The 15141-nt window shown below is 43.9% G+C and overlaps 1 protein-coding gene across 2 annotated transcripts in view; it reads left to right on the forward strand.

Moving 5' to 3' along the window:
* ELAVL1 (ELAV like RNA binding protein 1) overlaps positions 1-14020 on the forward strand; it is a 29267-nt gene extending 15247 nt beyond the window's left edge. For both annotated transcript variants that reach the window (XM_035117020.2, XM_035117019.2), the window contains exons 4-6: positions 468-621; positions 1494-1719; positions 8682-14020. In XM_035117020.2, the coding sequence (XP_034972911.1) occupies positions 468-621; positions 1494-1719; positions 8682-9006 (705 nt within the window). In that variant the 3' untranslated portion in view covers positions 9007-14020. The remainder of the gene's footprint in view (positions 1-467; positions 622-1493; positions 1720-8681) is intronic.
* Positions 14021-15141: the final 1121 nt, after the last annotated feature.

Here is a 15141-nt window from a genome sequence, read left to right on the forward strand (position 1 = left end):
TCGAACAGCTTGGTGGGATGGTGCCACTCACCCGATCTCCGCGCTTACTAGGAGGTAGAGGGGCGAGGTTGCTGCAGTCGCAGACCCACCGGCAGGGGCAGCAGAGTGGTTCTGCCCATGTGTTTGTTGCGTTGAACCACCATCGCTGCCCCACCTTGCCCCTCCCAATAAGCAGCAGTAACATGTCCAACTGGCCAAGTGAGGGGGAAATGGCCTCATCATACTGCCTGCCACTGTTGTTGGAAGTGACCTCCCTTGCCAGGTCCTTATTGCAGGACAGATGGCTACCCCAAAAAGGGCAGCTGATTTTGTTACTGCATTGCTCTTGCCTCGAAGAAGTTGGGCCAAACTGAAGGGATGATCTTGTTAGCAACTGCAAAAGGAGGAATCCGAATTGATTCTAGAACATCTGGAGGGACACTTCATGAATTCACATGCCCAATCAATGGTTTTCCTTTTCCTTTTAGGTTTCATATGCCCGCCCAAGCTCTGAGGTTATCAAAGACGCAAACCTGTACATTAGCGGACTGCCGCGGACAATGACACAGAAAGATGTTGAGGACATGTTTTCACGGTTTGGACGCATTATCAACTCGCGTGTGCTGGTTGACCAAACTACAGGTGTGAAAGGCAGCGATGGTTTTGTTTTAGAAGCTCTGGAGTTTTGACTGGCTCCTTTTGCGCAAGAGTGGCTATCACATGTGTCACTTGGAAACTCCCCCCCTTTTTTGCCCTCCCCTACCATAGGTAGCAGGGCGGTATGGCTACAGTTTGTGGAGGTGGCCAGCACCCCCTTAATAATTCACGCTGCTTGTAAGCTCCCCTTAATAATTCACTCTGCTTGGAAGCATTTCCCTAAGTGATGACTCTCATGAAATACAACCTCCATGATTGGAACAGATTTGTTGTTTCGGAGATCCCTCCGTTGGACGTATTGAACCATGAACCTCTTTAAGACGATTTTGCATAGCTTTTGAACTCCTGTCCAAATTAGGTGGTTCACCAAATACGATTCCACCCTCGCTCAACAAGCGCTTTGATCTTGTTCGTTTTGGGAGCCTTCCAAGATCCTAAACGACAACATGCGCTCTCTCTCTAGGAACTTGCCTCTGCCAAAGTCAAGTTAAGCAAGTGTCTCCCATTAAAGCCCACCAAGTGGGCCATGTTTAACATTTCTGTTTGTATAGAGATTTCTGTAGCACTCTTCTAGCACCTATGCACTGCTCAGGGTGAAAAACATTTTAAAACCACGTTATAAAATACTGTAAGAAGTGCATCAAAAGCACTGACTACTGATAGAGAACATGACATTTATGGGCAGTTGGATTGTCTTTGCCGGCTGGCAAAAGACAGCCAGGTGGAGGTTGGATTGTTCTCTCTCCCACCCCCCACCCCCCCGGTTGCTGTGCAGCCTTGTTCCAGGCAACCTGGGCGCATTTGGGGGAGCGGAGGAGACGCCCTTAACTCTGCGTTTTTGTCGGTTCGGTTTAAAGGTCTGTCCAGAGGGGTGGCGTTCATCCGATTTGACAAGCGCTCGGAAGCCGAAGAGGCCATTTCGAACTTCAACGGCCACAAGCCCCCCGGCTCCTCTGAACCGATCACGGTGAAGTTTGCCGCTAACCCCAACCAGAACAAAAATGTGGCACTGCTGTCGCAGCTGTACCACTCCCCGGCCAGGCGGTTCGGGGGCCCCGTCCATCACCAGGCTCAGAGATTCAGGTAGGTTAGGAAGAGTTGACATGATTGGAGACCTGTGCTGTCTGTTGCTCTCTCTCTCTCTCTCTCTCTTCCTCTGCTTCTCTTGGTTTTTTCGTTTTGTTTTTGTTTTGTTTTGTTTGTTTTTTGTTTTAAAAATCATTACTGCTCATCACCAGGCGAAACACTTCCAGTAGATAGTTAAAGGGAGAGGAGTAAAACACTGACATAAATGTTAATCCGTTCCAAAATATTAGGGTTAACAGTATGTGAAGAGCTTTTGTTCCAATAATTAGTCAATAAAGACCACTTTTCTTGGAATACTTCTTGTTGCCTACCTTCATACAGCCTAATCCTATTGTGTTTTATCTAATTATATTACCAGGGTATTCCATGCTAGCTAAGCCTTGATATCAGCCGTAGGTAGCATTATATTGGATATCCCAAAAGGAGGGGTCACGATAGGATTCAATGTAAAATTTGTATCCAGTGATTTCTGTTATTACTTTAACCAACTCTTTCCCAATATTTCTTGACAGTTCACGTGGAACCCATCAGCTTGGTCCCAATTGCACCTCCAACTTCTTCCATTAGATTTTTTATTTTTAAAGTTCATTCTGTATAACGTTAGAGAGTTCTGAAAAAAAAGATCTTTCAAAATTAATGGCAGTTGAGTGCTTCTGTCCCCCAAATGAATATGTATTCCCACGCTATGTCAGTAATCATTGTTGATGTCCATTTCTTTTCTTATTTCTGTTCCATCAGATTTCTCTCTTCTTATCTCCCCCCCCCACAAAAATAGAATTTAATTTAATAGAGGATTAAAAAAACCTTCCAGGTCCTACCCGCCCCCACCCACCCCGGTTAATAAAGATTGAAAATTTGTCTGTCTGATCTGATGCTTCGCAACAGCGTGTCAAAAAGATGGCATTTTTAAAAATTTCTGCAAGAATGGGGTGTTCTGGTACTTGATTGTAAGGAACTTATTTCTCATATGGTGCAATTCCAGTACCTCTAAAACAGTATTCTGAAGCATGTAAAAACCTATTCCTTCTCATAGTCTAAAATTGCCGAAGCAAGTTGTTTTTGTTTTGCTTAAAAGGTTTCTTGTCATTAAAAAACAAACAAACTTTTTAATGGCCTTGTGCAGCTGCGCTTAATGGGTTCCACACCTGCGCAAAGAGAGCTTCATTCGGGAACATTCTCAAGCTAGGCCAGAGTTGTTCTGCTACTTGGTACTGCTTTCCTAACTAAAAATAGTGCTCCAGGTAGTTTATAGAAGTAAAACAAAACAAAACATATTGTGAGGCTGGGGGTGGAGGAGCAGGCAATTTACTGTAAATAAAACCAGATTGCAGTAATCTCAACTCTGGTTCCAAGATCTAAAATGCCTGGCCCGACAGTCCTGTTTATGGCTAATAAGAGAGCGACAAATACTTGTGATCTTTTAAGAACCCTCAAACGAACTTTGCACATGTCTGCCTGTGGGTTAGCATCCCAAATAAAGCCGCAGGTTTGCAGGCAGTTTTTGCAGACTGGCAATGAAAAAGCAAAAGCAATGGTTTGTTCTGCAGTTAAGGTTATAATGCTCATACCATGCGGAACAGCACTAAAAGGGGAGAGGATGTGCCATTAAGACACTTTCCCAGGAATCGTGTGTACGTGTCCTTTGTAATAAAGTTTTATTAATATTAGACTTCCAAATCAAGGAAGGAATACTGAGCACTTAAGTTAGATCAGTAAATGTTTAGTTTTGGGGGAAGCAGGTTGGAGACAGGAATGCGACTTAAAAGTAGAATGGAGACCTCCCCTCCCCCCCCATGAAAAAAGATCACATTGCTGCTTTGACAGATAGGACCCCCTTGTCTGGCAAGGCAGACGTAATTATGAAACCTTTCCCGACCCCCTGCTTACAACCCAAATCCTTCGGTGCGTAGTTACTTAGAAGAAAAGTCCAAATTGGGCATGCCACATAATGGCATTCCTTTACTAACGCCCAAGCTCTCATCTTTCCAATATTAGTTGTGTGTTTAAAATAGAAATAAAGGAGAGATTCACATAGCCTGGGCTTCACATTTGATGCACACCTACCAGGGAAGAAGTTCCGTTGAATTCAAAGCGAAATGCATAATATTATTGTGCTCCATGCATTGTATTTCTGCCTAAAACTGACCCTCTTACTTCAGCCGCACTTAACTGCAGCAGAATGATGGAATGTGCCAGGTTAATATGGCACAGACCTCCCTGGGCAGTTGCTTTTGCGACTTGAGAACCTAAGGCCTAGATCTTTTTAATAGCTGGGTTTGCCCTGCGCGCCAAAAGAAGCTGCTGGAGAAGCATAACTTCTTTTGCCTTGTGTAGTGTTAGGAATTGGGATTCTGCTCAGATATTTCTGAAACTTAAACTTACCGGCCAGGTCTAGGGAATAACATACTTTTAACAGGCTACAAACTCAACCCTTGTACTGTGGTTTGTTTTTCGATAGGTATTCCCCCCCCCCCTAAACCATTCTTCACACTTTTCCACTTTCATTTCCCATTCAGTTCTTACAAAAGCCATCTATTTGATTACTGGTTTTGTTTTTAAAGTGTTCTCGACACATCGGTGTTCTTGCCTCTAAAAAAAAGATAGTGTTTGAAAAGTTCCACTTCTTAAATAGCAGATAAAATTTTCACTCATTCTTCTCGTTGCATAATTAAAAGATTGATAAGCTCCCCTTATTGATAAATGTTTCCTATTTTGATGATATATACATATATTATTTTTTCTGTCTAACTAGCTTCATAAATTTAGCTGCTACTTTTTACTTGCTGAACAATTTACTATGTGCTTTATTTGCATCTGTTCCTGATCCAAAAGATCTAAGTCGATCTAAGAAGCAAAATTAATCCCTTGAATAGAACATTCCTTGTAGCTGGTGGAAAGAGTATATAATCTTGTATCTCAAGGCTCAATACCTTTTACATTGTCTTTGAAACTTCACAATAATTGATACGGTCATCTCTGCCGTACATAATACCCCTTGAAGGTTTTTCTATCACTTTCTCATTTGGCAAAATCTGTTGCGCTAGCCCCAGTGTGTAGCAGTGCAGTTCTCCAGTCCAGAATGGGGTTGCAGTTCCCTCCGTTTCTCCTTTATGTTGTCATCGATCAGAAGCCTCATTTGGGAGAGAAAAAACAAATCCTCCACTTTGAGCTGGCTGTCTCCTTGCATAAGCCAGAGTGCAGATAGGCGAAGCTGCCACCTAGTCCAGCACTCTCTACTCTGACTGGCAGTGGCTGTAGCAGAGAGGGACCACGTCCAACTCTTGCTACCTGAGTTAACTAAAGCGGGGATTGACCCTGAAACCCAGTGTGTTCGAAGCATGCAGTGTTGGCCATCTCCCCCCCCCCAAAAAAAATTTAACCACATCCAAGTACAAATGAGAGCAGTTGCTGTTTCTGCGTCAAGCCCCCTTTGCACATCAGAGTAGTTGAGGAAAGTGACGAGATAGCAAGTACAAACAGGCTGACTATGAGCCGGTTTCTGTTTGTGTGCCTCTCAATGTGGGCACTCTTGGACTTCCTGGGAATCTTATTCATGATTACTGATTTCTTGAGGAGCCATGGGAATCTTTAAAGCGGCGCTAGGCTTCCTTAAGAGCACAATGTGAGTATTTGCTTTTACCCATCAGAAAGTCCCGTTCACTAAAGTTCAAGCCCGTAATACGGGCCAAGTCCTGCAACCTGTGAGTTTCTTACAGAAAGGACAAATCAATAATAATGCAGACAAGTCACTCCTTCTGTTGAGTGGGAAATGAGCTAGCAAGATCTCTCATGCCTCTTTGCCTATTAAGTCCCACCCAGCACCACTAAATCAGAACTTTAATTTTTTTTTTTAAATCAATACGAAGTTCATTTTCCCTAAAGGCTTAATAGTAGCAGTTAATAAGCAACACTTCAATTCATAACTTGCTCTGTTTGGGGTATAATTTTTCCCTGGAAAGCTAGTTATATCCTTTGTATCTACAGCAGTTGCCTTTTGAGAACCTCATTGACCACAACTTAGGCATACACACACTTTTGAGAGCAAAACAAAACACTAGTTGTGTTGTGAAGATGGCCCCCTCCTAACTTACTGTTCCTCTGGTTTTTTGGATTTCTTACTTCACTTGCTTATGTGTCCTTTTTGTTGGTTGTTTTTTTTTAAAGTCCTTACTCATTTTTCACACGATGCTTGTTGTAAATTCCTTCTTAGTAGTTGCTTCTTCAGTGAATCCCTTGCATGTTTTTCTTTTTAATTTCTCCAAAAGTGTAGAGTCAGATGGGTATCTTTCAGAATTCTTGTCGTAGAATTCTTGTCACATGTTAAATAAATACATGTTCTTCTATCTGCCTGTACTCAGCCTCTTCCATGTAAGGTGATGGTCCCCATCCCCCGAAAAAAACCCAACCAACCTGTGTTAATGTTTCTGACAGTACTACAGCCCTAAACGTTGACTGTAACTGGCTCAGGGTCGGAACCAGCGGCTCAATCCAGATGATATGTCAAGCTATGGCGTGGCAGGCCCTGAACGAAACGCTTTTAAACGCAACCTTCCCTTTCTCGTGTTTGCCACGATGTCTGAATCTGGGGGGCGGTGGTTAGAGCTTTCCTCCCGAGCCTCGTTCCGAAAGTGCCAATTTCTGGGTTTAGAGGGGAAGCGCTCACCACAGCCTGCCGGCGTCAGTGTCTCCTCGTGTCGTGGCTGACCCCAGATGGGAAACGGAAGGGAATCCGCCCAAGGGAGGGGAGAAGGGATCGTGTCTATCAGTGGCTCAGTCACAGTCCTCCAGGCTAAGGGTTGGAGGATCATCTGAGCTGATCCTTAGTGGCAAATGGTGGCCATATTGTATGGGCCTGGGGCCTTGAATAATCACTTGGCTAAGCAATTCTCTGTGCTCCTCTTAAGAACAAAGTGTGTAGCACTGCCCCCCCTCTTCCACAACCAAATAGTTGCTAGCCGCTGTGCCCTTTGGTTTTGCTTCATAAAGGATGCATTATTTTGTCTTAAAAATAATAACCTGTTTTTGTTTTTGGAAAAGCACACAGCGATCATACGCTCTGCAGGTTCAGGCGGCCAAGCCCAGGGGGTCGCTTTGCAGATAACCTAGGTCACGGGGAGGGAGGGAGGGAGAAGAAGCAGCGGTGAGAAAGTCACGAATGAACTGAAAGGGGAAAGAGGCCTTTGTGCTGTGCGCTAGAAAGATGCCAGGCCCTAACAGCAAAGGGTTTCCTTTCACGTTATTGGGAACGGGGTTGCGAGTAGGGCAGAGTTATTAGGGAAGGAGGATGAGAGCCCTGTGCATCCAGCTCCACCGACCTCATTCCCGACTACTGAACACTCACTTGGCTCCAATGGCATCCTTGTACAGGCACATCTAAGTCGTAGAATTGTATGGTGTAGAAGGGGCCAGAAAGTCCACCCAAAGCCCTTTTGCCCAATATTGAGTGCTCCTTGTGGGCCCTTTCCTAATGCCACTGAAGGATACAGACCACTGGGGTCCCGCAGGGGGCAAGGCCCAAGCCCTTTGCCAAGGGCGTCTCCGCACCAGCCTCTGACATCGCTGACGGGACTGTAAGCCTGACAATGCACAGGGCACAGTCTCTGAGAAATGTCTGTGCAAGCCCTGCTGGTGTGGATGGGAGCAGCTCGAGTGCAACTTGTGCCCAGCCCGCTCTGGTTCATTTTGCTGGGATCTGCGCAGGAGACATTCCTGGTAGATCGATGGCCTTCAGCCTGGCAAATTCTAGAGGGGCAGCTGCCTCGGTCTGTTGCAGTAAAACACAGCAGAGGGACTCGCGGCATCATTAAGATGACAAGTAAATTTACTGCGGCCAGGCTTTGGTGGACTAGAGCCGCTGCTTCATCAGATGCGTAACAAGATGCAAAAAAGTCATGAAATACATGGGGCAGAAGCAAAAGTACGGGTGTTTAGGTGAAGAATAAAGCGCCCTATTTATAAAACAGCAAATCTTGGTTATGTTGGCAGCCTGCAATGCTAACTGAATGCCTGTAATGCGAAAGAGATCTATGGCCCTAATTTGAATCGTGGATTTCCATTGGGTAGTCCTAGGATTGTGGGTTTCACAATCAGGATTGTGGGTCTCTTTCACACTTCTAGCATAATGTAGCTCTGTGTGTGAGAGAAGGAATTCCTTGGTCGATTGGACAACACCTCCTAACCCCATCTTTTTAGAGAAGATGTTTTTAGAAAAAGCGTAAGGTTCTTCTTTCAGGCCACTTTTTAGTCCATTGCTTTTTTATGTACTGCTTTTATTCAATGTCTTTATATTAATTATTGCTGCTCAATTTTGGGGGTGGGTGGGGGGGTGTATAGGCTGGTTTTTAACTGATGCTTCTGTGTTTTGATGTTTCACAGTTATGAATGATTATACAGTGGAGCCTTGGTTGTGGAACGTAATCCATTCCGGAAGACCGTTTGACTTCTGAAACGTTCGAAAACCAAGGAGCAATGAGTAGTCGGCCAAATCCATTGAGAAATTTTAAAAACATGCAGCGGAAGCCGTTTGACTTCCGAGGTGCGTTCGAAAACAGAAGCAATTACTTCTGGGTTTTTGGCGTTGGGCTTCCAAGGCGCTCGAAAACCGAGGTTCCACTGTATCCCTAAAAGGGCTGTATGTAAACCGGTTAAACCGAAGTAAAAGCAAATAAATCATTTTTTTTTTAAAAAAAAAAAACCCCAGCGCATCTGATGAAGCAGGGCCTAGTCCACAAAACACTTGACACCGCACCAAATTTGACAGCCTTTAAGGCGTCCCAGGGAGACACTGCCTTACTGCAAAAACGCAGCGCCCAGGTGCTCTGAATTCCCCCCCCCCAGCGCTCCTAACCTTTTAACTCCCCTGATGAGCTTCTTCTTTTTTTTGACTTGATTGAAACTGACTTTTTTTGTTTTGTTGTTTTGTTTACATGAACTATTTTATGTCCTTTTTTATTTGGTAGGTTCTCTCCTATGGGTGTAGATCACATGAGTGGGCTTTCTGGTGTAAATGTCCCAGGAAACTCCTCTTCGGGATGGTGCATCTTCATCTACAACCTCGGCCAAGATGCCGATGAGGGAATCCTCTGGCAGATGTTTGGCCCCTTTGGCGCGGTGACTAATGTCAAAGTCATCCGCGACTTCAACACCAACAAGTGCAAAGGCTTTGGCTTTGTGACAATGACAAACTATGAAGAAGCCGCCATGGCCATAGCGAGTCTTAACGGCTACCGGCTGGGGGACAAAATCTTGCAGGTTTCCTTCAAAACCAACAAATCCCACAAATAATTTCGCTCGTGGCTTTTCTTTTTTTTGTATGGAATAGATAACCGAGTGACGGAAAAAGTTTGAAACCTTTTTTTTTGTTTGTTTCCGTTAGTGTACAACTCGATTCTTCTCTTTTTTGTTTTGCACCAGTTTTCACACCAAGAAAGTTGTTTTGTCTTGAGTCTAAATGAGAAGTGGGATAAAAGGGTTTTATATATTCTTGGGATGCCACCAACATGTTCAAATGTTTTGGGTTGTTTCTTTTTTTAAAAAAAGTCCTGCAATTGTTTTTATCGGTTTTTAATTTTAGATGGTTCTGCTTCATGACCTTGTCCCTGAGCCAAAAAAAATTTACATACATATATCAACAGTTACCAAGTAGAATCCAAACCAGCCCTGAAAACGGTCAGGCTTGCTTTCCTTTAAAAGGTTAGCTGTTGATTTCACTGCCAGGACAGGGCCATTTCAGCCAAGCTTCAGCATAATGTTGCCCCTGGTAGCCGAGGGCAAAGCTTGGAAAGTGGAAGTTTTAGTTAGCGGAAAAGTTTGTTTTGCCAAGTAACTCCGTAGTTAATCATTAATCCGCAGAAGGAAAGCCTCTGGTATAAGAGAGTGTGCCAGCGTTCTATTAACGCCATTGACCAAGCTCGTTGATCAATAGGCACATTATTTTTTGGGGGGTCAAATTGGAACAGCTTTTTTAGCCCGTCTCTGCCCCCACTTTTAAAAGCCCAGTTTCCAATAAGAATGGACCAAAGAGTTTCAGAGAAACTCTGGGAAGATTTCAGAGTTAAAACGAAACTCCAAGCCCAGCATTGTCACTTCCTTTGAGTTCTTGCCTCCAAGTAGCACATCGTATTGTGTTACGTTCTGGTCAGATAAATGTGGCACGATCTAACATTAACTTCCTTTCAAATATAATTTTTTTAGTTCGAATTCTTGCATCCTTAGGTTTTTTCTTAAAATATATATATATATATAAAGCTGTTAATGAACATTTGAGCATTGTCATTTTTTTGGCATCCCTTCTAATAAGTACTAGATGATTTCCCCCACTATTTTAATAGGGGTTTGTTCTGACAATAGCTTTACATATTTGAACTCTCAGCAGAAAAGTACATTAAAACTTGGAAGGTAGAGATTTAAGAGAGAAAATAAATGAATTTGGGGGGGGTAGACATACGATTTTAATTAATCCCCTGAGTTTTCTGCAGCTGCCTTGAAACTTTGAGTTCTGTTTTCTGTTAATTTTCTTTTGCTTTTTTGTGTTTTTGTTTGTTTTTACTTTTGCATTTAAGACCAATTAAATTTGATTTGGTTTTGCTCGAATTTTGTTTTGGTTTGTTATTTTAATTTTTAACCCCCACTCCATATTACACAGCGTCCGACATGAAAGATTAACAGCCGCTCCTTCCCCCAGTAGGAACGACCTGTTGTTCCTAAAGTACCACAACGATAAACCCGACCAGTTAGGAGACTTGAAGGCTTACATATATGAATCCTTTGCGATCAGTTCTGACATAGCGAGGGTTTGTAAGGGCACAATAATTTTCCTGCAGATGTAGTGTGCAAAAAGCAAAAAGATTTTGCCCAAGGGAACCCCGATCCAGTCCTAAGAATGACTTAAGTCTGCCACATATCACATTTGAGAAGCCACCTTGTGCACGCCAGGTGATGGGCCCGTTCATTGCTCCACCAGTCTCCTTCCTTTTCGAGCCTGCCCCAAGGCTGCCTGCATCTACAGCCACCCCACTGAGGACTGGCCAGGGGGACTTGGAGCAGCGCCCTAGCACACCATCAGAAAAAGGTCTTGCTGGCAAAGCCTGCGAGTTGCAATTCTGAGGGAGATTTGGGGCCCTTTCCTGGCTTTGAGTGGCCCTCTTTCATAACAGCGCTGCTCCAGCCTGCTCACAGGAGTGGGGATTTCTGTATTCTTAAGATGCGTCGCATCCCTGCTTTTTGTGTGTGCACCCAATGACATTTCTTGTACATCTGTTCCTTTGTTATGCAAAGGCAAGTTCTTTGTAGGAAATGATGTGCTTGCGTATCTTCATCAAGTAACCTCCACGGTCTTCTGAGAGAGTGCCTCACCTCATTAACCATTTTCTTGAGGTCTCAAATGTACATCGCACATATAGGATGTTCTTCTTCCCTTGCAAACTCGGCAGACCCTCTAGATAACGGCTTCCCTAATTACCCATCCTCTTGGTGGTTTTCATTGTGATTTCTGGCATCTTTCTGGAAATGCTCTGGCTAAGAAGTCTTTGGCCTATGGAAATAATCCAGCAAGATGGAGTTACAGAACAGCGTGAACTATAAAGCTGCCTTGCTAGTTTACTTGGTGTGTTTTGCCGTCGTTGCCGTGGACCTCTCAAAAGTCCTGAGACAATCCACATCTCTGCTGTGTGCCCGTCTTATAATATCAGTTGATCACAGACAGCATTCGTTCAGCCTTTGCTTCCTGAGCAGGCTCCTTTCCTCTTCCTCCTGCCAGTGTCCCTTTGCCATTCCCACAGGGGATATTGGGGTTGTAAACTGGGAACTGACCTGATACCCTGTCCAGGCCCAGTCCAGCTGTTTGGAATCAAGGGTGTGGCACCAGCTGCGGACTCTCGCTAGGTAAAATGCTCTCTTTGTCGCAGTCCCTGGGGATCTCGCAAGAGTTAAGAGGGCACAATTCAGTTTGGAGTTACCCTCTTGTGGAAGCCACCCTTTAATTTCAGTGGGGTTGGCATCCAGGCACACTTTTCCAATGGATTGTGCTCTTAGATATGTCTGCCAGCATTTAAAGACAGCTCTTCAGAGCCCCTTTTACAGAGCCCTCTTAAATCACCCGGAAGTCTTGAGCAGCAAATGTCCTTGTGGCATCACTGTTTTCTCTTTTTAAGAACTCCTCTAATGTTTCTTCCTTCATTGCTCCCCTTTTAATGCCGCTTCGTATGGAAAGCGCTCTACTTTATATGCTGGGTGGTCGTAGCTTGTCAGGAATTGCTTCTGTTCCTCCTCTGTGCCCCTCTGACTTTCAGATAATGGAATTTTTGGTCCGATCAGGAAGCATCTGCTCGCAAGTCTGATTGGTAGCTCAGTTTTGGATCTTGTAGGTTCTTGTGGTCCTTGCATTTCTAACTTTTTCTCTGCTTCACTTTGCGTCTTCCCGGAGTCTTTTCCTGGTTGCCACCTGCCCAAACCTACTTCCCAGGACTCAGATTCTCCTATGCTGTGTTCATCCTGGCAGGTTTTGCAGCAGAAGGAAATTTCCAGGAAATGCTTGGACGGGCTCCTGGAAAGGGCAGAACTGCCTTGAAAGTCCATTTCCGAAGCAGATGTAGGCCCAAAAAAGGAGGGTTATCTCAAAGCCCCTAAGTAATCACAGCATTGGACTCGCCTAGCATATGGCTATTCTATGGCTGCAGTTACTTTCTATATTTTTATTAGATTGTTCCCCCCCAATGAAAAGGTGGTTGCAATAAAACAGCATCCCCCCCTCCCCACACAAGAAATGGAATCAGTTGCAAAAGGTGCCAAATATATCTGTGTTTGCCTCATCCTGAAATAACAGCATCCTCTTGCTCTTCATTGAGTCCCAGTTTAGGACGGGGTTTCCTCTTGGGCGAATATGGCAGCTTTGCCTCTTAACCCTCCAGAGTTGCCTTCATGCAGATCTCGACGAGAGCTACAGGTGTGCTCAATCAATATTGAATCGACAGCAGTCAAATAAGTGGATTAGGGACTGTTCTTGAGAAGACCGCAAATCATTGAATTTCATTTCTTCTACATGCCTCCTCTCTTGGGGAAGAGCTGCTCTCAGCCCTGGGCGCAGAAGTCTCTTAATCCACGAAGACCCGCAAGCCTGTGTCACCCCACAGCTTCCTCCCGGTACCATACCCAATTCTGCAAAGCCCACCAGCGCATTCTGAGCTGGGTAGAGGGAGCCCGAACCGCTGCGTTTCTCAGAATCGCTGGCTTAAGCTGCAGCAGTAAAAGGCTCCCCCCCCCGCCCCCAAAGTTGGCAAAAGCCGCCACTTTCTCGGGTCAGAATGCAAAGATGGCAGGGAAAATCCATTTGTGTAATTGGAATACTTCCCGCATGTGGTAGCCTATTACATAATCTCAGGTTGGCCAGCTGTCTTGGATCCCCTTTATTTTTTTAAGGATTGCAAATTTGTACAGGGACAGATTTGGTTTCCCTTAAAAAAAGAAAAGAAAAGGTAAAACAGGTTTGCGTATCATTGCAATTCTTTTTTTTGGTGGCTGGGGAACAAGACCGCAACTATTTTGTAGAAGACTCCTAAGCTGACTGGTGCAAACTAAATGCCCCAAGTTTTCCTCCCTCCCTGAGGGAAATCGAAAATATTCAGTGCAAACATTTCCCTGGTTTATTACATTAACAGTTGAAGAGTTTCCCACTGTTGGGCTAAGAAGATGGGGATCTCAAGTTGCTTCAAAGGGCTTGTTCTGCTCTCAGGGTTAAGCTTTGCACAATTCTCTTATTTTAATGTCCTTGAGGATACCCCATCATTCCACCCTGACTTAAAGAAAACGAATCGAGCCCTTTGTGTGTTTTTCTGAAACCATGTCGTGAAGCATAACTCAAGAGGAACGATAGGCAGTGATTTCCACGTTCCCCCTATAATGTTGCCAAATTACGGGTGTTTTGTGTGTGATTTCGTTTCATAATAGGTTAGCCCATCACTCTCAAACCAATACATTGCATCTTCCTCTCCCAACTTCTTGCGGACGAGGAGTTCTTGAATAAGAAAACTCATCTTGATTTACCTCCCCCTGCGTCCAGCCGCAAGAGTCACTGAGCCAGGACATAGCTGCACCGCTTCCTTCAGTGCTTTAAAGTGACCCGCGGTCCCGCCACAGTTTCAGAAATCCCACTGAAGGGAAAGTCACAAGCCGAAGGATCAAAACTAAGAGCGAAAAGTTTTGCATATATGGAAATTTGCTGCGGGAGTGCTCGTCCCCGCCTCCCCAGGCATAATGAAAATTTGTGGATTTCATTATCTTAACCCTGTTCCTGCTTTTTTTTTTTAAGGGTGCTTGGTGTAATATAGAAGGTTTTGTTGTGGTTTTTTTAAAAAAATAATCACAGCTCACGATCAATGTTGCTTGCTTTTTTTTAAAAAAAAAAAAAGTTCCAAAATCAGGTACATGACACTTTTATCTGCCACGTCTTTCATCTGTAGCATTTTTTGTGTAGTGTAAACGATCTGTTTCCGGAGTAACATGAGCTCCTTTATTTCTCCCAGTGCATGATTTAAAAACAAAGAAGCATTATTATTAGTGTGGCAAGGAAAGTGTGAACCCACATCACACGCAGTGGCCCGGGCTGCCGACCCTTGTTCCATCCCACTGACAACTTCCTTTTATAGGTTCACTGAAAATTTCCATTTCGTTTCTGTTTTTAATTAATTTATTTATTTTTTGGGTTTGGTTTTCTTTTTCCCTGTTGAGTGGAGGTTCTATACTTACATCTAATGCTAACGAAAACCCAGCCAGATTCAATTCCTTTTTAAAAACAACACAAAACAAACACCATTGCTTTATTTGTGCTAACGTTTCCGAAGGAAGGTTAAAAGAATTCTCGCTGAGAACGGTTTTGGTTTCCCCTGTTTTTTGGTTTTGGTTTTTTTTAAAAAACGCTTCAACCTATTGAGCAACTTTCCCACCCCACAAGGTCATTTTAAGAAGGAACGGTGGAAAGAGATTCGGAGCTTTTATGTTGAGAAGCAGCTCTCCTTTTGCCCGTAAGTTGAAATTGTCCGTGTACGTTCAGGGCGGGTGCCATCTACAACTGTTAACGCCAGTTTTGCGATTGACTTCAATGAGCTGTAAATGGCACTCTCCCTCGGCTTCCCTTTTATCTAGTGTAACCTTATTTTTTCCTTTCTTTTTCCTTTTTTTTCTAATAAAGTCGTCTGCCTGTGCAAACAGAAGGCTTTTAATCGGTTCCCACCCCACCCCCATACTGTACAGTATATATGCTTAAGACATTTTTTTGTATATTTAGCGTGTTTTTAAGTTATTGATTTTGTTTTATATCAAATAATTTATTTTTCAGGTACCACTTTTTTCATTTTAACTTTGTTTTTAACATGGGTTTAATTTAAATAAAGTATGACGCTGCTATCCAGATGTCTAAGCCGCAGT

This window comes from Zootoca vivipara, chromosome 6, assembly GCF_963506605.1.
Source record: "Zootoca vivipara chromosome 6, rZooViv1.1, whole genome shotgun sequence".
NCBI classification, from domain to species: Eukaryota; Metazoa; Chordata; class Lepidosauria; order Squamata; family Lacertidae; genus Zootoca; species Zootoca vivipara.